Source organism: Chelonoidis abingdonii, chromosome 7, assembly GCF_003597395.2.
Source record: "Chelonoidis abingdonii isolate Lonesome George chromosome 7, CheloAbing_2.0, whole genome shotgun sequence".
NCBI classification, from domain to species: domain Eukaryota; kingdom Metazoa; phylum Chordata; order Testudines; family Testudinidae; genus Chelonoidis; species Chelonoidis abingdonii.
Genome location: NC_133775.1, coordinates 3,342,934 through 3,362,119, shown reverse-complemented (window position 1 = coordinate 3,362,119; position 19,186 = coordinate 3,342,934). Strand labels below are relative to the sequence as shown.

The 19,186-nt window shown below is 64.8% G+C and overlaps 1 protein-coding gene across 1 annotated transcript in view; it reads left to right on the top strand.

Annotated features, from left to right (window-relative positions):
* Positions 1 to 15,252, top strand: part of PTCH2 (patched 2) — a 55,987-nt gene extending 40,735 nt beyond the window's left edge. The window contains 15 exon segments of the mRNA XM_032804567.2: positions 378 to 396; positions 438 to 579; positions 3,086 to 3,482; positions 3,738 to 4,050; positions 5,089 to 5,231; positions 6,080 to 6,260; positions 6,615 to 6,898; positions 7,741 to 7,901; positions 9,257 to 9,282; positions 11,577 to 11,627; positions 11,630 to 11,657; positions 12,472 to 12,571; positions 12,981 to 13,247; positions 13,511 to 13,951; positions 14,901 to 15,252. Coding sequence (XP_032660458.2) covers positions 378 to 396; positions 438 to 579; positions 3,086 to 3,482; positions 3,738 to 4,050; positions 5,089 to 5,231; positions 6,080 to 6,260; positions 6,615 to 6,898; positions 7,741 to 7,901; positions 9,257 to 9,282; positions 11,577 to 11,627; positions 11,630 to 11,657; positions 12,472 to 12,571; positions 12,981 to 13,247; positions 13,511 to 13,951 — 2,553 coding nt within the window. The 3' untranslated portion in view covers positions 14,901 to 15,252.
* The last annotated feature ends 3,934 nt before the right edge of the window (positions 15,253 to 19,186 follow it).

Below are 19,186 nucleotides of genomic sequence, written 5' to 3'. Positions count from 1 at the left end.
CCCAGGCCCCGTTACTGACCGAGGTGTGACATGGGCTCACACGCGTGTCAGACACACACGGAGACCCAGGCCCCGTTACTGACCGAGGTGTGACATGGGCTCACACACGTCAGACACACATGGAGACCCAGACCCCGTTACTGACAGAGGTGTCACATGGGCCCACACGTGTGTCAGACACACACGGAGACACAGGCCCCGTTACTGACCGAGGTGTGACATGGGCCCACACGTGTGTCAAACACACACGGAGACCCAGGCCCCGTTACTGACAGAGGTGTGACATGGGCTCACATGCGTGTCAGACACACACGGAGACACAAGCCCCGTTACTGGCCTAGCTGTGATATGGCCTCACACGCGTGTCGGACACGCAGACCCTGGCTCCCCAGCAGGGTAGTGAGCAGGGTTTAACCCTTCGAGACCCGTGGCCTGAGCTCTGCGCCCCGTGTCCCCGCAGGCTGCCGTGGTGGTGGTGTTTAACTTCGTCATGGTGCTGCTCATCTTCCCGGCCATCCTCAGCCTGGATCTGCACCGACGCCAGGACCAGCGGCTTGACGTCTTGTGCTGCTTTTACAGGTGCCGTCTCCCGCTGCCAGGAGGGGTGTGGGTGCCCAGGGCAGAGCCAGGCCCGTGCAGTGCTCTGGGGTCGGGGTTGGGGACGCCCAGGGCAGAGCCAGGCACATGTGGTGCTCCGGGATGGGTGCAGGTTTCCAGGGGAGAGCCAGACCCGTGTGGTGCTCCGGGCGGGGGGCTGGGGGTGCCCAGGGCAGAGCCAGGCCTGTGCGGTGCTCTGGGAGGGTTGGGGGGCACCCAGGGCAGAGCCAGGCCTGTGTGGTGCTCCGGGCGGGGGGCTGGGGGTGCCCAGGGCAGAGCCAGGCCTGTGCACTGCACCGGGAGGGAGGCTGGGGGTGCCCAGGGCAGAGCCAGGCCCATGTGGTGCTCCGGGTGGGGGGCTGGGGATGCCCAGGGCAGAGCCAGGCCTGTGCGGTGCTCTGGGAGGGTTGGGGGGCACCCAGGGCAGAGCCAGGCCCGTGCGGTGCTCTGGGAGGGTTGGGGGTGCCCAGGGCAGAGCCAGGCCTGTGTGGTACTCCGGGTAGGGGACTAGGGGTGCCCAGGGCAGAGCCAGGCCCGTGTGGTGCTCTGGGCGAGGTGCTGGGGGTGCCCAGGGCAGAGCCAGGCCCATGTGGTGCTCTGGGCGGGGGACTGGGGGTGCCCAGGGCAGAGCCAGGCGCGTGCGGTGCTCTGGGAGGGTTGGGGGGCACCCAGGGCAGAGCCAAGCCCGTGTGGTGCTCCGGGCGAGGGGCTGGGTGTGCCCAGGGCAGAGCCAGGCCCGTGTGGTGCTCCGGGCGAGGGGCTGAGGGTGCCCAGGGCAGAGCCAGGCCCGTGTGGTGCTCCGGGCGAGGGGCTGGGGGTGCCCAGGGCAGAGCCAGGCCCGTGTGGTGCTCCGGGCGAGGGGCTGGGGGTGCCCAGGGCAGAGCCAGGCCCGTGTGGTGCTCCGGGCGAGGGGCTGGGGGTGCCCAGGGCAGAGCCAGGCCCGTGTGGTGCTCCGGGCGAGGGGCTGGGGGTGCCCAGGGCAGAGCCAGGCCCGTGTGGTGCTCCGGGCGAGGGGCTGGGGGTGCCCAGGGCAGAGCCAGGCCCGTGTGGTGCTCCGGGCGAGGGGCTGGGGGTGCCCAGGGCAGAGCCAGGCCCGTGTGGTGCTCCGGGCGAGGGGCTGGGGGTGCCCAGGGCAGAGCCAGGCCCGTGTGGTGCTCCGGGCGAGGGGCTGGGGGTGCCCAGGGCAGAGCCAGGCCCGTGTGGTGCTCCGGGCGAGGGGCTGGGGGTGCCCAGGGCAGAGCCAGGCCCGTGTGGTGCTCCGGGCGAGGGGCTGGGGGTGCCCAGGGCAGAGCCAGGCCCGTGTGGTGCTCCGGGCGAGGGGCTGGGGGTGCCCAGGGCAGAGCCAGGCCCGTGTGGTGCTCCGGGCGAGGGGCTGGGGGTGCCCAGGGCAGAGCCAGGCCCGTGTGGTGCTCCGGGCGAGGGGCTGGGGGTGCCCAGGGCAGAGCCAGGCCCGTGTGGTGCTCCGGGCGAGGGGCTGGGGGTGCCCAGGGCAGAGCCAGGCCCGTGTGGTGCTCCGGGCGAGGGGCTGGGGGTGCCCAGGGCAGAGCCAGGCCCGTGTGGTGCTCCGGGCGAGGGGCTGGGGGTGCCCAGGGCAGAGCCAGGCCCGTGTGGTGCTCCGGGCGAGGGGCTGGGGGTGCCCAGGGCAGAGCCAGGCCCGTGTGGTGCTCCGGGCGAGGGGCTGGGGGTGCCCAGGGCAGAGCCAGGCCCGTGTGGTGCTCCGGGCGAGGGGCTGGGGGTGCCCAGGGCAGAGCCAGGCCCGTGTGGTGCTCCGGGCGAGGGGCTGGGGGTGCCCAGGGCAGAGCCAGGCCCGTGTGGTGCTCCGGGCGAGGGGCTGAGGGTGCCCAGGGCAGAGCCAGGCCCGTGTGGTGCTCCGGGCGAGGGGCTGAGGGTGCCCAGGGCAGAGCCAGGCCCGTGTGGTGCTCCGGGCGAGGGGCTGGGGGTGCCCAGGGCAGAGCCAGGCCCGTGTGGTGCTCCGGGCGAGGGGCTGGGGGTGCCCAGGGCAGAGCCAGGCCTGTGCACTGCGCCGGGAGGGAGGCTGGGGGTGCCCAGGGCAGAGCCAGGCCCATGTGGTGCTCCGGGCGAGGGGCTGGGGGTGCCCAGGGCAGAGCCAGGCCTGTGCGGTGCTCCGGGAGGGACGGCGATGAGCGGCAGAGCCCACATGCCAGACACAGCTGGGCCTGAGCGTGCGCCCGCAGGCAGCCCCTGTGCAGATCATCCTGCCAGGCCAGGATCAGGCCCCAGCTGGCAGGGCTAAGCAATGGCTCTGGGGAGTGCTTGGGGCCTCGCCCCCTGGCTTGACCGCAGCTGGGTGCCTGTCCTGGGGCAGCCAGTGGGGGTCGCTCCAGGGAGAAATCCCACTGCCCTCTAAGCAGGGGCGGTGCTGCGCCCCAGCAGTGGGTGCAGCGATCACCAGGGAAGCCGTGCGTGGGCAGAGGGGCACCGGACCCATCGCAGCTCTTTGAACGTCCCTCGGCTCCTCCTCCCCCAGCCCGTGCTCCTCCCGTGTCATCCAGATCCAGCCGCAGGAGTACGCCGACGCCAGCGAGAACCACGCCTCTCGCCCCTCGCCATACGGGCACCCGGCTGTGGCCACCAGCACCCAGATCACCACCACAGTGCAGGCCTTCGCCCGCTGCGACCCCTCAGGCCGGCACGTTGTCACCATCCTGCCGCCCACCGCCCAGGTCTGCACTGCGCCACTGGCTCCCGCCGACCCGCTGGGCTCCCAGCTGTTCGCCCCGGCCAGCTCCACCCGCGACCTGCTGGCCCAGCTGGACGGGGCCAAGGGGGGCCGGGAGTGCGTGCCGCTGCCCCTGTGCCGCTGGAATCTGGCTGACTTCGCCAGGGAGAAGTACGCCCCCCTCCTGCTGCAGACTCAGACCAAGGTAGGGGGGCTGGGCCTGCCGCCCCCGGCTCACGTGGGCCCCTCATCTCCCTCAGCACTCAGGGGTGCAAGGTGGGGGGCTGGGCGGACCCTGGCAGTCCTGGGGCTAACTCCCAGGCTGTGCAGGGGAATGCTGGGAGGCTCCCTGGCACTCTGGGGGAAGCTGGGTGCCCACTGTGGGCCTGTGCTGCAGGCAGGGTCTGGTGCCAGGGCAGGGGGCTGTGCCGGGCGCCCTCTGACGGACTCTCCGCCCCAGGGTATCGTGGTGCTGCTGTTCCTGGCGCTGCTGGGCCTCAGTCTGTATGGCAGCACACTGGTGCAAGACGGGCTGTACCTGACGGACATCGTGCCGCGGGGCACCAAGGAGCACGCCTTCATCGCCACCCAGTCCAAGTACTTCTCCTTCTACCACGTCTTCATCGCCACCAAGGGCGGCTTCCACTACCCCAGCTCCCAGGAGGCGCTGTACGGCCTGCACCGGGCCCTGGGCGCCCTGCAGCACGTGGTGCGCGACCAGGCCCGCCAGCCGCCCCGGATGTGGCTGCACTACTTCCAGGACTGGCTGCAAGGTGAGGCCCCCGCCTGCCCTGTGTGCCCTGCCAGCTCCCGCCTGCCCTGTGTGCCCTGCCAGCCTCTGCCAGCCTCCACCTGCCCCCTCCTGCCCTGTGTGCCTCTGCCTGCCCCCGCCTGCCCTGTGTGCCCTGCTGGCCTCCACCTGCCCTGTGTGCCCTGCCAGCCTCTGCCAGCCTCCACCTGCCCCCGCCTGCCCTGTGTGGCCCTGCCTGCCCCCGCCTGCCCTGTGTGCCCTGCTGGCCTCCACCTGCCCTGTGTGCCCTGCCAGCCTCTGCCAGCCTCCACCTGCCCCCGCCTGCCCTGTGTGCCTCTGCCAGCCCCCACCTGCCCCCGCCTGCCCTGTGTGCTCCTGCTGGCCTCCACCTGCCCCCACCTGCCCTGGAGTCCTGCTGCCAGCCTACAGGTTTGGCTGGTTTGGTTTGGATAACCTGCCCCCACATCTCTAAATCTGGGGGGAACAGCCACAGTACCTGCACATGGGCTGTCACACACCCACCTCTGGGCTCTCACACCAGAGTTCTGGCCCACGCGGCCATGGCCTGGGCTCTCACACCAGAGTTCTGTGCCACGCACCCACCCCTGGGCTCTCACACACAGGAGTTCTGTGCCACGCACCCACCCCTGGGCTCTCTCACCGGAGTTCTGTGCCATGCGGCCATGGCCTGGGCTCTCACACCCAGGAGTTCTGTGCCACACACCTACCCCTGGGCTCTCAAACACAGGAGTTCTGTGCCACGCAGCCACGCCTGGGGCCTGCATATGCACAGTGCTTCTCTTGCACATGGGCCCAGCCCCTCCTGTGCCCACTCTGCCCTTCAGTGCCCCGCTGCAGCCATGGCTCTGGGCTGGGAGCAGCACTCACTCAGGTTACTGAGCAGTAGCAGGGGGTGGGCATGGAGGTGCCCACGGGCCAGCTCAGCCAAGCAGGATGGGTAGCCCCTGCCCATCCAGCGTTGCAGTCCCGCGGCTGCTAAGGGCCGTGCAGTGTGGGGTGGTCTTCATCTGTCCCCATAACCCCCGCGCTCTGTCCCCAGGCCTGCAGGCCGCCTTTGACAAGGAGTGGCAGGCCGGGCGCATCACCCGTGACAGCTACCGGAACGGCTCCGAGGACGGCGCGCTGGCCTACAAGCTGCTCATCCAGACGGGTGACAAGAAGGAGCCGTTCAACTACAATCAGGTGAGCCAACCCCATGTCCAGCTCTGCCCGAGAGCCTGGCCTGGCCCTGAACTCGTGTCTGAGCTGGCCTGGCCCTCCGGCCCCCGCAGCTCACCCCGTGCCCTGCCCGAGAGCCTGGCACAGCCCTGAGCTCACCTCTGAGCCGGCCTGGCCCTCCGGCCCCTGCAGCTCACCCCGTGCCCAGCCCTGCTCGAGAGCCTGGCACAGCCCTGAGCTCACCTCTGAGCCGGCCTGGCCTTCCGGCCCCCGCAGCTCACCCCGTGCCCGGCCCTGCTCGAGAGCCTGGCCCGGCCCTGAGCTCACCTCTGAGCCGGCCTGGCCCTCCAGCCCCGCAGCTCACCCCGTGCCCAGCCCTGCCCGAGAGCCTGGCCCGGCCCTGAGCTCGCCTCTGAGCCGGCCTGGCCCTCCAGCCCCGCAGCTCACCCCGTGCCCAGCCCTGCTCGAGAGCCTGGCCCGGCCCTGAGCTCACCTCTGAGCCGGCCTGGCCCTCCAGCCCCGCAGCTCACCCCGTGCCCAGCCCTGCCCGAGAGCCTGGCCCGGCCCTGAGCTCGCCTCTGAGCCGGCCTGGCCCTCCAGCCCCGCAGCTCACCCCGTGCCCTGCCTAACAGCCTGGCCTGGCCCTGAACTCATTTCTGAGCCAGTCTGCCCCTCCTGCCCCCACAGCTTACCCCGTGCCCAGCCCGAGAGCCTGGCACGGCCCTGAACTCGCCCATCAGCTGGCCTGGCCCTCCGGCCCCCGCAGCTCACCCTGTGCCCTGCCCAAAAGTCTGGCTCAGCCCTGAACTCGTCTCTGAGCCGGCCTGGCCCTCCGGCCCCGCAGTTCACCAGTGCCCATCTGCTCCCCGCAGCTCACCACACGCCGCCTGGTCGACGAGAACGGCATCATCCCCCCAGAGACCTTCTACATCTGCCTGACTGTGTGGGTGAGCAATGACCCGCTGGGCGTCGCCGCCTCCCATGCCAACTTCTACCCCCCGCCGCCCGAGTGGATCCACGACAAGTACGATGCCACTGGCGAGAACCTGCGAAGTGAGTGTGGTCGCGGGCGTGCCTGGGCACATGCGGGCACATGCAGGCTGGGCACACACCAGCGAGCCATGCAGGGTCCTGCCAGACACTCCACACACTCAACATGCGGTTCTGCCGGGCACGGCCCCATGCACCAGCTTGCCATCCAGTATCCGGCCGGGCACCCCCATGTACCACACAGGGTCCAGCTGGACACACCAGCTGGCACCCTCGTTGTACTGAGCTCCGTGTTCCAGTGTTGCCCATCCGTCTGGGCTGGCCTGGGCGCTGGTGTGGGAGGAGGAAGGGGGCAGTGTCGAGGGGACAGGGGCCGTGGCGTCCCCCCGCCTGACCCTCGCTGCCCCCTCCCCCCAGTCCCCGCAGCCCAGCCCCTGGAGTTCGCCCAGTTCCCCTTCTACCTGAGCGGCCTGCGCCAGACTGCGGACTTCGTGGAAGCCATCGAGAGCGTGCGGGCTGTGTGCGAGGAGGCGGCCCGGGAGCGCGGCGTGGCCAGCTACCCCAGCGGCTACCCCTTCCTCTTCTGGGAGCAGTACATCGGCCTGCGCCACTGGTTCCTGCTGGCTGTCAGCATTGTGCTGGCCTGCACCTTCCTGGTGTGCGCCGTGCTGCTGCTCAACCCCTGGACCGCTGGCATCATCGTGAGTGCGCCCGGGGCTGGGCCTGGGACACCACGGGGTGGGGTTCAGACGCTCAAGACCTCACCTGGGGCGTCTTGTGCACAAATGGGCCCCCTGGAGCCCCCGATTGCCCCCGGCCTGGAACACCCTCCAGCGCCTCCCGAGCATCTCCAGGGGCGGACCAGGAACTCCCAGACGCAGCCCGGAGCTGGGTACAGGGAGCCAGTGCCTTTCCCTGGCCTGGCCTGGCCTGGCCTGGCTTGCACCGGCGCTATCCCAGCCTGGGGGTTCCCGGCGTCTGCCCCTGGCTGGGCTGGGGGCTTTCAGGCCCTGACCCTGCAGTTAGCTCTGCTGCCCAGAGCGCTGTTCCCACCCTGACCCCTGGGCTCCACGCAAACGGATCCGATTGGGGGGCAGGGGTGTCATTCCAAATATCCCCCAACTGGCCTGGCGTCCCCCTCCCTGCCCCCCCCCGCCATTGGCATGTCCTTCCAAGGCAGCTGAGCAAAGCATCTGTATTTGGTATCGTTCATGGCAGTTGGGCACCCGTCACCCTGGCATCTGGGACCTTGTCTGGGGCAGAGTGGATGGCTGCCATGGGGCAGAACAGTAGGGCAGAGGGACATAGGGCAGTGCAATGGGGCAGACAGGAGGGTGCAGAGTGATGGAGCAGGCAGTGGGATGGATGCGGTGGGGCGGATGCATTGGGGCAGGGCCATGGGGCGGGGCAGGGCCATGGGGCAGATGCTGTGGGCCAGGGCAGTGGGATGGATGCCGTGGGGCAGGGCCGTGGGGCGGATGCATTGGGGCAGGGCCGTAGGCCGGTCCCTGCTCTCTGGCTGACTCTCCCCCGCACCCGGCAGGTGGCCGTGCTGGCCATGATGACGGTCGAGCTCTTTGGGATCATGGGGCTGATGGGCATCAAGCTAAGCGCCATCCCAGCCGTGATCCTCATCGCCTCGGTGGGCATTGGCGTCGAGTTCACCGTCCACGTGGCCCTGGTGAGTCGGGTGGGGGCGCCTGGGCCAGTAGCGCTAGGACCCCTGGGGGGACCACCCCCAGCGCAGCCCCACAAAGATGGGGAGAAGCCCATTTGGGCCAGGGCAGCACCTGTTCTGGCAGCACCCCCCATTGAGCACCGTCTCCCTGCGTCCCCCAGCCTGGGGGTGTCCAGCCAACCCAGCCTCCCCCAGCCTAGCTGGGAAGCCCTGGGGCGCTGGCAGGCTCCACTCACCAGTGCTCAGCCGATAGCGAAAGGGGCACAACCCCCGCATCCCCCACTGAGCCCAGCTCCCCCCTAGGCCAGCGCCAGCCACCTCTAGAGCCCAGCTGGCTGGAGACTCTCCGTCCCTGGGGGTGGGGAGAGGGGGAGGGGCAGTGTCAGTCTGTCCAGCCGGCCCCGGGGGGGAGGGCAGTGTCAGTCGCTACTGCTGGCTCCAGGGCGAGGGGCAGGGTCAGTCTGTCCATCTGGCCCTGGTGGGGAGGGAAGGGGTCAGTCAGTCTGTCTGACCCCGGGGGGAGGGGCAGTGTCAGTCTGTCCATCTGGCCCCGGGGGGCAGGGAAAAGGTCAATCAGTCTGTCTTGCCCCAGAGGGGAGAGGCAGTGTCAGTCCGTCTGGCCCCAGGGCGGAGGGGCAGTGTCAGTGCAACCGGCCCGGTGTGAGGGGCAGTGTCAGTCAGTCCGGTGGACCCTGGGGGGAGGGGCAGTGTCAGTCTGTCTGGCCAGCCTGGGGGGAGGGGCAGTGTCAGTCTGGCAGGCCGGCCCGGGGGGAGGGGCAGTGTCAGTCTGTCCATCTGGCCCCGGGGGGCAGGGAAAAGGTCAATCAGTCTGTCTTAGCACCAGGGGGCGAAGATGCAGAATGATTCAGTACCCGGCCGGCCCCAGGGGAAGGGTGGTGTCAGTCAATTTATAGTCTGGCAGCAGCCGGAGGGAGGGCAGTGTACAGTCTGTCATCGTCTGGCCCGAAGGGGGAGGGAAAAGCGTCAGCTCAGTCCGATCTGAGCCCCGGTTGGAGGGGCAGTGTTCAGTTCCAGCCGGGCTCAGGAGGTGAGAAAGCCGCATACGGTGTCAGTTCCGGCTCTGCCACCACCATAAGTGGCGCGGATAATTCGCAGTGGTCATAGCACAAGCCTGCCCTTGTGTGGAATTGGGCAGGCAGGGCAGCGACTGTCTCCGTACTTTCCAAGTCAGCAGCAGTCGTTGCGCAACCCCTTCCGCGGGATGCACGCGCAATGGCAGCGGTACTCCATATGCTCTACCACCATGGCTCGGAGGGCTCCATGACTGACAGCAGGAGGGCAGCAGCCACCAAAGGCCGTTCAGAGAGCCCAAGACAGTCATGATCAGAATGAGTCACGGCAAAGAATACCTGGCAATGAGGAGACGGAAATTGCTAGCATTGGAGCCCGGGCCGCCGCACCATGGCACGGGCGATCCAGCATGCTTTATGCAAACAGGGCCACCACCATCAGCCCTCACAGTTGGTAAGAGCCTGAACAACGCAAGAGGCAAAGTGGGGTGGGGGTGACAGCACCGCCACCATACCAGTGTATGTTGGGCTTTTCGTCGATCCCCAACAGTCCCAGTAAGACCCCACCACATTCCGTGGCGATGCCAATGGCCACTAGCGGCGGGGCACTTCATCTGTCGATACAGCCTCCCGACCACCCGCCCTCCGAGTGAACCCCATGCGTTCGAGCTTAATCGCACAACTCCTATACTAATTACTCCCGAGCAAACAACCCCCGATACCCACGCTCACACCCCATTCGGGAACCCTGCATGAATCAACACCCCCTAGGGCAGCGCCTCCCTGCGACGAGGCTAGTCAGAGCGTGCGGCAGTCTAGTCCTGTCTATTCAACCTAGTGGAGTGGCGGACCACCGGTCAACACGCCCTCGCAGTATCCGTCTTCATTTACCCCTCGGGACAGGCCAGGTAAGTAGGCCCGTGTCAGTTCTGTGACACGCTCCAATGAGCCCGCAGGCAGGTTACGTCAGCGACCGAAGGTCAGTCAAAAAGTCCGGCTGGCCCAGGGCAGCGAGGGCAGGTCAGTCTGTCCAGCCGAGCCCGCGGGGGAGGAACAGTGGTCAAGTCGGTGGCCCCAGGCGGACGGGGCAGGGTTCCCAGTCAGTCCGGCTGCCCGGGGGGAAACTGTGCTAATGCCTCACAGAGACATGTGATCAGTCTGGCTGCCTCCAAGGGGGGAAAGCACACACCGGGCATCATCGGGTCAGCTCTGTCCGGCCGGCACGCGGTGGATTAGGACAGTGTCAGATCCCTAACATTTTGTATAAATTTTCTCGATTGCCAGGGGCGCGCCAGGCATCTCTGGGGTCACCTCGCACATACGCACCCAACACTACCGCCTGGAATCCGCCTGAACGAATGTCTCACACCACCCCTGAAGAGCAGCGCACCCTAGAACAGGTCAGACTCAGTCCGCAGCCGAACACCATCCAAATTGGGGACCCCCTCGGACACCGCAAGGTACAGTGTCAGTCTGGCTGGCCACACCAGGCAAGAGCACCCCATCAGGAGGGCAACACCACATGCCGCACGTGCTCACAGCACACCCCCGTCTCACGTGCCCAACTACGTGCCTGCGAGCAGCTTAAAGGCACACCCACTAAATTAGGCCCCCCCCACGTCAAGCAGACCCCGCATGACAACCAGTCACATCCCTGAGAAAACCCCATGCACGCTCACCGACAGACGAGATCTGCACAGGACAGTGATCACAGTGTGTCATCCGCTACTAGGGCCCGCAGGGGTACCCCTGTACGAAGCGGGTACGCACAACGTCAGATCCTGTCCGTGACACCGGCCACCCCCCCAGGAAGACGGTAGGAAGGGAACTCAGTGTCACTAGGTTCGCTAGTGCCATGGCCCCAGGAGCAGACGCCCCCCTATGGCCTGGACATGGCATCTCGCCCATACGGGCCTCCTTAGTCCCCACAACCTGTGTGCACCAATCATCTCGCCGGCCCGCGGATGGGGCATACCACACCGGCGACACACATCACTCCCGCCTCCGGGTCGTCACCGTGCCTTGCCGCAGGGGGGCACAATAGCGTGGGCAACCCCCAGTTTCAGATCCCGGCCACCTGAGATCCCACGGGGGAGATGGGCAACGGTGCAATGCCACCAGCTCATGTCCGGCCTGGCCCAGGGGGTGAGGACGGCCAGTCTTACACACAGGGCTAGAGCTAAAGAGGGACTCTCACCTCCCCCACGCTTGGTACCTCAGGATTGAAGTCGAACTTCCGGAGCCGACCAGCATGAGGTTAGAGCCCAGCACGTGTGGAGAGCGCCGCTCATAGTCCAGGTCACCGATCTACAACCGGTCCAGCGTTTGTCTGCCTCCTGCCAGAGACAGCCTGGCACAGCGGAGAGCTGAAGCCGTTTCCTGCCCCGTGAGCAAGCAGGCGGTTCCCGACTTGCTCCCAATGGGCCGTTCAGGAACCCTGAGCATGACGACACGGCGCTCAGCTCCCTGGGCCAGATGTGATGGCAGAAGAGAATCGCAGGACCTGACCCAGTGGCGTCCGCCCCCCGGTACAGCCGGCCGGCCGACAGACTGACCGGCGCGCGCTGTGCCTGCCGCTGCTCGGCCCTGGCCCTGGGAGACGCACGCACTAGAAACATGTATGACACTGTCCTGTGCCCAACCGGCCAGGACTACGTGGTCCTGACTGTGACCGGGCCGCCCCCCGGGCCGCCTCATCCACACTGCTGGGTCTACTCATGCTGGCGGCTCCGAGTTCGACTTCATCCTGAGGTACAGTGCGGGGGAGGGGAGAGTCCCTCTTTAGCTCAGCCCTGTGTTACAACGGGCACCAGGGGTGCATGCAGCTGTGGCAGGGTGCAGATGTGCCCAGAGTGCCGTGGGGAGATGTGTGGGGTGTGTAAGCATGCAGTGGTGCACAGGTTGTGGGGGGCATGGGCGAGTGTGGCAGCATGGGGGGTTGTGTGCTAGCACGCAGGATGCCATGGGGGTGGGTGTGTGTGAGCGTACAGGGTACCAGGGGTGGTGTCTGTGCATGTGGGTGAGCGTGCAGGGGTTCCAGGGGTGTGGTGTATGCGGGTGTGCCGGGGGATTATTTAAATCTAAGGGTGTTATGCGTACAGTGCAGGGTGTTGCCGGGGTGTGTGAGCGTGCAGGGTTCCGAGGTGGTCGTGGGTGTATGGAGGTGATTGCCGAGGGGATTATATGGTGAATCGTGTGTAAGCGTGGCTAGGGGTGTGCAGGCGGTGTGAGATAGCATTGCAGGGTTCCCAGGGGTGTGGGTGTATGCGGGTGTGCCGGGGGGATTTATGGGTGTGCGTAAGCATGCAGGGGTGCATGAGGGCGGTGGTGTTGGGAGGCTGAGCAGAGAGGCCGCGCTAGGGCAGCACGGATGGGTGGGGTCATGGGATGTGGGGTGCAAGGCCCCACTCTGTGGGGTGCTGTGCACCCCCCCAGCCCATTTGCCTCTGCGTTGTTCAGGCTCTACCTGTGAGGGCTGAGGGGGTGGGCCCTGTTTGCAAAGCATGCTGGGATGCCCCGTGCCCATGGCGCGGCCGGGCTCCTCTCACTCCGTCTCCTCTGCCAGGTATTTCTTTGCCGTGCTCACTGTCCTGACTGTCTTGGGCCTCCTGAACGGCCTGGTGCTGCTGCCCGTCCTGCTGTCAGTCATCGGGCCCCCGGCCGAGGTGAGAGCAATGGGGCCTGGCAGGGAGTGGAGACTGGTGCTTGAAGAGGTGTATGGCCACCAAGATGCTTCTGCCTTGCTGGGTGCCAGGGTCAGATGGGGGAGGAGGAACAGTGGTCTGTGCCTCACACTGGCTCCGCCCACACCCACAGGCTCTACCCACAAGCCCATGGGAGCGAGATGTTTCTTGGAGAATGATCAGTGCTGAGGTTAAAACAACCACCATTAGGTTTCAGAGTTAACGCTTGATTGAGCTGGACCGGGGGCACCTGTCCCAAGGCTGCCTCTGCAGGCCTGGAGCCCATTGAGAAGGGCCAGCCCTGGCCCTGATAGTGCCCCCAGCCCGGTTCCCTGTACCCTCTGGGCATCCCATTGCCCTCCTGTCTCACCCTGCGCCCTCCTCCCCCCAGGTCATCCCAGCCGATAATGGCAGCCGCCTGCCGTCACCAGAGCCCATCCCCCCACCCATCAGCCATCACGGCTTCTACGTGCGGCCGCCCCAGGCCTGGCCCGGTGCCTTCGCGGACTCCCTGGACTCGCAGTACTACTTGGAGAGCACTGCGGGCTCGGGGCTGACCCACCCCCAGCCCTACGACCCCGGCACCTACATCCTGCCGCCCACCCCGGCCCGGGTCCTGGTGCAGGCCAGCAAGAATCCCAGCTTCCCCACCATCACGGTGAGTGTGGGCATGGTGCCACTCCTGCTCAGCCCCTGCCAGACAGCGCCAGCCCCACCCACCCGCGGAGCCCCTGCCGGGCTCTGGAAGGGAGCGTTTGGGAAGGGATGGCACCCAGGGCTTGGCTGCACTGTCTGTGAGGGCCAGGGAGGGGAGCTCTTATCCTCATGCCTCCCGGGTGGGGCCTCCGGCTGCCCCCTGTTAGCAGCCCCCTGCCCCCGCCCCTTGCCTGCTGGACTCACTGGAGTCTCTGCCCTGCACAGGTGGTGAAAACCTACCAGGAGAACCAGGAGCCGATGGGGAAGAAAGAGCCACTGAGCACCAGCCAGCCCCAGTCTCTGCCTGCCAGCGACTCCCTCCCATCGGCCGGCCCAGATCTCAGGGACTTGCCTCAGCACAGACTGCCCCGGCCCGGCCCCCCGGGTGCCAGGACTGCCCCGCACGGAGCACCCCGGCCCCTGCGGACTGCCCTCCCCATCTACAGCGGCAGCTACACCACGGTGACAGCCATGGCTTCTGTGACGCTGGCCCTGCACACCCCCCTGCCGGGCTCTCTGCAGGGTTACACCCATGACAGCTACGAGGACAGCAAGTCGGACTGCCCGGAGCCCAGCCCGCCCGCCTGCTGCACCCCCGGCTCCACCGCACCCAAGACCCTCACACTCCACCACCTGGGACGGGCAGACGGCTCCGCGAGGCCCTAGGTGAGCCTGGGACTGAGTCCTGTGCCAGGGGCTCCTTCGCCCCACCCCTGCCATGCTCTGCCAGTGCCCGGCCACCCCGGGGGCTACCTTGTGGCCAGCACTGCCTTTGGGGTACACTCCCTGTGCCTGGTGGGCCCTGGTGCCACGGGGCAATTTGATGCCAAAGCAGCAGCTGTGTATGCATCCCTTGTGCCCACAAACAGTGACATGCACAAGGTGCACACCTGCCCACAGGCACAGATGGTGCACACTTGCACACACACAGATGCTGCACATCCACATGGTCCCCTGGGGCTTGCACACTCATCCCCACAGACAGGGACACGTGCAGGGTGCATGCACGCCACCACACACAAATGGTGTGCACACACACACAGTGCACTTCCGCACATACACCTCTACCTCGATATAACGCTGTCCTCAGGAGCCAAAAAATCTTACTGTGTTATAGGTGAAACCGCATTATACTGAACTTGCTTTGATCCGCCGGAGTGCGCAGCCCGGCCCCCCGGAGCACTGCTTTACCGCATTATATCCAAATTCGTGTTATATTGGGGTAGAAGTGTACCTAGTGGGCTTGCACGCTCGTGCCTGTAGACAGGGACACACGCGGATGGTGCACACACCTATAGTGCACGTTCACATATACCTAATGGGCTTGCACGCTCTTAACTGAAGACAGGGACATGGTGCACACACGTACACACAGAGTATGCACACACAGACAGTGCCCATCTGCACATACCTAGTGAGCTTGCACGCTTGTGCCCGCAGACAGGGACACATGCAGGGTGCACACGTGGGCCATGGAGCATGTCGACTCCACAGGTGCTCATGGCATGTGGGAGGCCCCTGCGGACAGACGCCTTGGAGAAGCCAGCAGAGCTGATAGTCCAGCCGGTGGGCATGGGGGATCTGGCTAACCCAGCTGCCTTGTGTCTCCGCACAGGTTGTCCCGGGAAGCGCCGTGGTTCCTAGCCGACGCCTGCCATGCGTCTGGATCCAGCGCCCATGTCCAGTGAATGGGCAGAGCAGAGAAGAGACGCTGAGAGCACTGGCACCCTTGCGTGGATGCCAGCTGAACACTGAGCTGGAGCGAGCTGTTGGACTTGTGACCTGCGCCAGGCACTGCCAGCAGGGGCAGTGCCCATGGGCGGGGGCAGGAGCAGGGCTGCCGCCATCCCTGCATTGTGCTGCTATTCCCCAATGATTAATGATTATTATTTTATGTGTATTGCTCTGTGCTGGGCTGGAGACCTCACCTGGCAGCGCCCCCTGACCCCGCAGCAGGAGGTGGCTGGGCTGGGCTGGCGGGGGGCTGCTGCCCAGGGGGGAGCACAGCTGGGCCTTTTGGTGAATCGCTGCATCGAGGTTTCTATGCAAGGTGTGTGTGGCTGGGCGAAATGACGCCCCCAGCCTGGCCCGGGGTCTCGGTTTGTATCCCCCCTCCCCCTCCTCCTCCCCCTCCCAGACCAGGTGTCTTTTCTGCACCCTAGGAGCTGCAGCACTAACGCCGGCCCCTTACCACTTTGGGGGCAGCTGCGAGCTGGAGGACCAGCCTGGGGAGCCTTGGCAAAGGAGCTAGAATCCCGCCCCCGTGCCCCTCAGCCATTCCCTCTCCCCATTGACCCCAGCTGTCCCCCACTCCGCTGTTCCCTTGTCCTGGAGCTCTGCACCCCGCACTGGCATATGGGGGGCGGGGGGCTCAGCGGATCCTTGGGCATGAGGTGGGGCCGTGCCTTGCTACCCTGCCCCCAGCACTGAGTCGTGAGGCTCCCCGGGAGACCAGGGTGGGGAGCAGCTGTGTCTGGGAAGGGGCCCAGCAACCCCCCTGCAGGACGTTGAGATGCCAGCCCCAGTGGGGAGACATGACCCCTCCCCAGCCTGGGGCAGGGGGCTGAGCTCTGGCCCAGGGGGTGCCCTGGACTCAAGCCAGGGGCTGGAACAGGGGCCATGTGCCCCCACCTGGGGAGACGGGAACGGTCTCGACTCTAGTCAGTGAAAAGGGAAAGTCATGTTTGAAGGAAAGGTTGTTTTCTCACTGAATCCTGACACCAGCAGGGCCCAGATCCAGCAAGGCCTAGCAGCTAGAGCACGGGCCTGGGCCTCAGAACACCTGGCTTTTCCTCCCCACTCCTTGGGAAAAGCCCCTCCTCCCTTCCTGCCTCAGTTTCTCCATGGGGACAATGCTACCCACCCTCCTTTGTAAACGGCTGTGAGACCAAATTGTGAGGGCTCCTCCCGTGGGTTTGATGGCCGGGGTGAGGGGGGGGGTCCTGGCAGGAAGGGGGTCAGGGAAAGGAGGAGATCTGGGGCAAATTGGAGGGGGATGTGCCCCCCCCATACAGGCCCATCCAAGGCCTAGGTATTGCCTATGTCTCTCTTGCACCCTTTATGATCTTGATGCTGCCCAACAGAAACTGATGGGCGGGGGAGGGATGTATTCCAAATAGCGCCCCCACCCTCGTGTGATCGCACAACTCCCCTGCACGACCGCACACCCACCTGTGCAGTTGCAGCCAGATCAGAGAGCCTTTGAAAAACAGGAACCTACCCTGCCCACTAGGCTGAGCTTCCTGCCCCCCACCCCCCGCCGGCCGGGCCCCGATCCTGCAGCCGGGGCCACTCTCTGGAGGCAGGCAGGGATCAGTTGGCTCCTGGGGGTTTAGTGTGGAATCGCTGGCGCTTGCCTCTCTCTTCCCTGGCACTTTAACCACTCCCCCCAAGCCCCAGGGCCCCTATCAGCCCTTTCCTGTGGGGTCCTTGCCCAGGGCGCCAATGGGGGGGGCAGCTTCTCAGCGATTGTCCTGTCCTGGGCCAGTGGGTGAGGCTGGTCAGTACCGTGTGGGGCCACTGCCCCGAGCCGCCAAGCGGCAGCCTGCCCCCAGCACCCCCTGAGACGAGTGGTGCCCCAGCCCCGGCCCAGCCTGGCCATATAAATTATTTATATTATGCAGAAGAAAGGTTTATTTTTGTAGTTTGTACAGAACCGTAGCCGTGGGCTGGAAGGTTTATTTTTAAAGAGTAAAATATATATTGTCTATCCCGGATCTGCTGGTGTCCTGGCTTCGTGCTGCGTCTGGCCCGGGAGGTGTGTGGGCACGTTGGTGGCAGGGCAATGTGTGCACCCCAGGTGTGTGTGGGGCAGGGTGGCCATGGCTGCAAGGAGGCAGGGGAGCGCGCACAAAACTGGAAGCCTACTGTGTGTGTGGGGGGGACTATAGAGAAAAGGGGGGCAGTGACAGGGAGGTTGGGGGGAAGCTGGGGGCCAGGCAGCTCCTTGGAAGCCCATAGTGCAGGATCCTGTCCTGTTTCCCCCCCCCCCCCNGGGTGGACACTAAGACCCAGTGGTGCCCCAAATTTTCAGGTGCCCTACGTAGCTGCCTATGTTGCCTATGCCTAAGGATGGCCCCGCGTGCAAACACACCTGCAGAAGTGTGGAAAGGGAAAGCTTTGCCAGTTGCAGTATTTGGAAAACATAAATATATTGTGCAAAGGAGAAGCTCAGGTGATTGGGAGTACAGTATTTACAACATGCATACACAGTGGGTGTGAAGCTCAGCTGGTGGTGTATTTGCAGCACACACACAATGGGGTGTGACGCTTTAATAGGGTATATTTGCAGCACACATACACACCTCCTGGGTTTGGAGGAAGTCCCAGTGGGGTGTAATTGCAGCACACACACACCCTGGATGTGAAAGGAAGCCCTAGTGGAGTGTATTTGCAGCATGCACACACACACACACACATACACACACACACAGTTTGAAGCCACACTGGATGTATTTGCAGTGCACACACACAGTGTGAAGCCTTCAGGGGTGAATTTGCAGCACACTCACCCATCCCAAGGTTTGAAGGGAGGCCCTGCTAAGGTGTATTTGCAGCACACACACGAGTGTGAATTCTGGTATGTTGTATTTCCAGCACACACACGTGCGCATGCACACACACACAGTGTGAAGGCCCGCTGGGGTGTATTTGAGCACACACACAGAGTGATTGTGAAGCCCACTGGGGTGCCTTTGCAGTTCACACATACGAGTGTGAAGCCAGCTGGGGTGTATTTGCAGCATGTACGCACACACACACACAGTGAAGACCCACTGGGGTGTATTTGTAGTGCGTACACACACACAGAGAATGTGAAACCCTGCTGTGTATTTTTGCAGCACACAGTGACTGTGAAGCCCACAGGGGATGTATTCGCAGCACACAGACACACTCTGAATGTGAAACCCCGCTCAGGTGTATTTGCAGCACAAGCACACAAACACACACTCAGTGAGTTTGAAGCCCCACTGGGGTGTATTTGCAGCACACATACACTGTGAAGCCAGCCCATTCGGGGGTATTTGTAGCGCACACACACATACACTCTGAAAGTGAAACTGTGCTCGGGTGTATTTGCAGCACACACACACTCAGTGAGTTTGAAGCCCCACTGGGTTGTATTTGCAGTGCACACACACACTGTGAAGCCTGCTGGGGTGTATTTGCAGTGCATGCACACACACACACACACACACACACAAAGTGTGAAGCCCCACTGGGGTGTATTTATAGCACACACACACACAGAGACACAGTGTGAAGCCCCGCTGGGGTGTACTTGCAGCACACACACACACACAGTGTGAAGTCCCGCTGGGGTGTATTTGTAACACACACACACGTGTGAAGCCCTGCTGGGTGTATTTGCAGCACACACACACACAGTGTGAAGTCCCGCTGGGGTGTATTTGTAACACACACACAGTGTGAAGTCCCGCTGGGGTGTATTTGAAGCACACACACACACAGTGTGAAGTCCCACTGGGGTGTATTTGCAGCACACACACACACAGTGTGAAGCCCCGCTGGGGTGTATTTGCAGCACACACACACATTGTGAAGCCCCGCTGCAGTATATTTGTAACACACACACACACACACACACACACACACTCCAGGAGTGTGAAGCCCTGCTGTGGTACATTTGCAGCACACACACACTCTCACTCCAGGAGTGTGAAGCCCCGCCACGGTACATTCACAGTACACACACATACACACACACTCTCCAGGATTGTGAAGCCCTGCCGTGGTACATTTGCAGCACACACACACACATACACACACACACACACACACACACACACTCCAGGAGTGTGAAGCCCCGCCGCGGTACATTCGCAGCACACATGCACACACACACAGTGGAGGAGGGTGAAGCCCCGCCGTGGTACATTC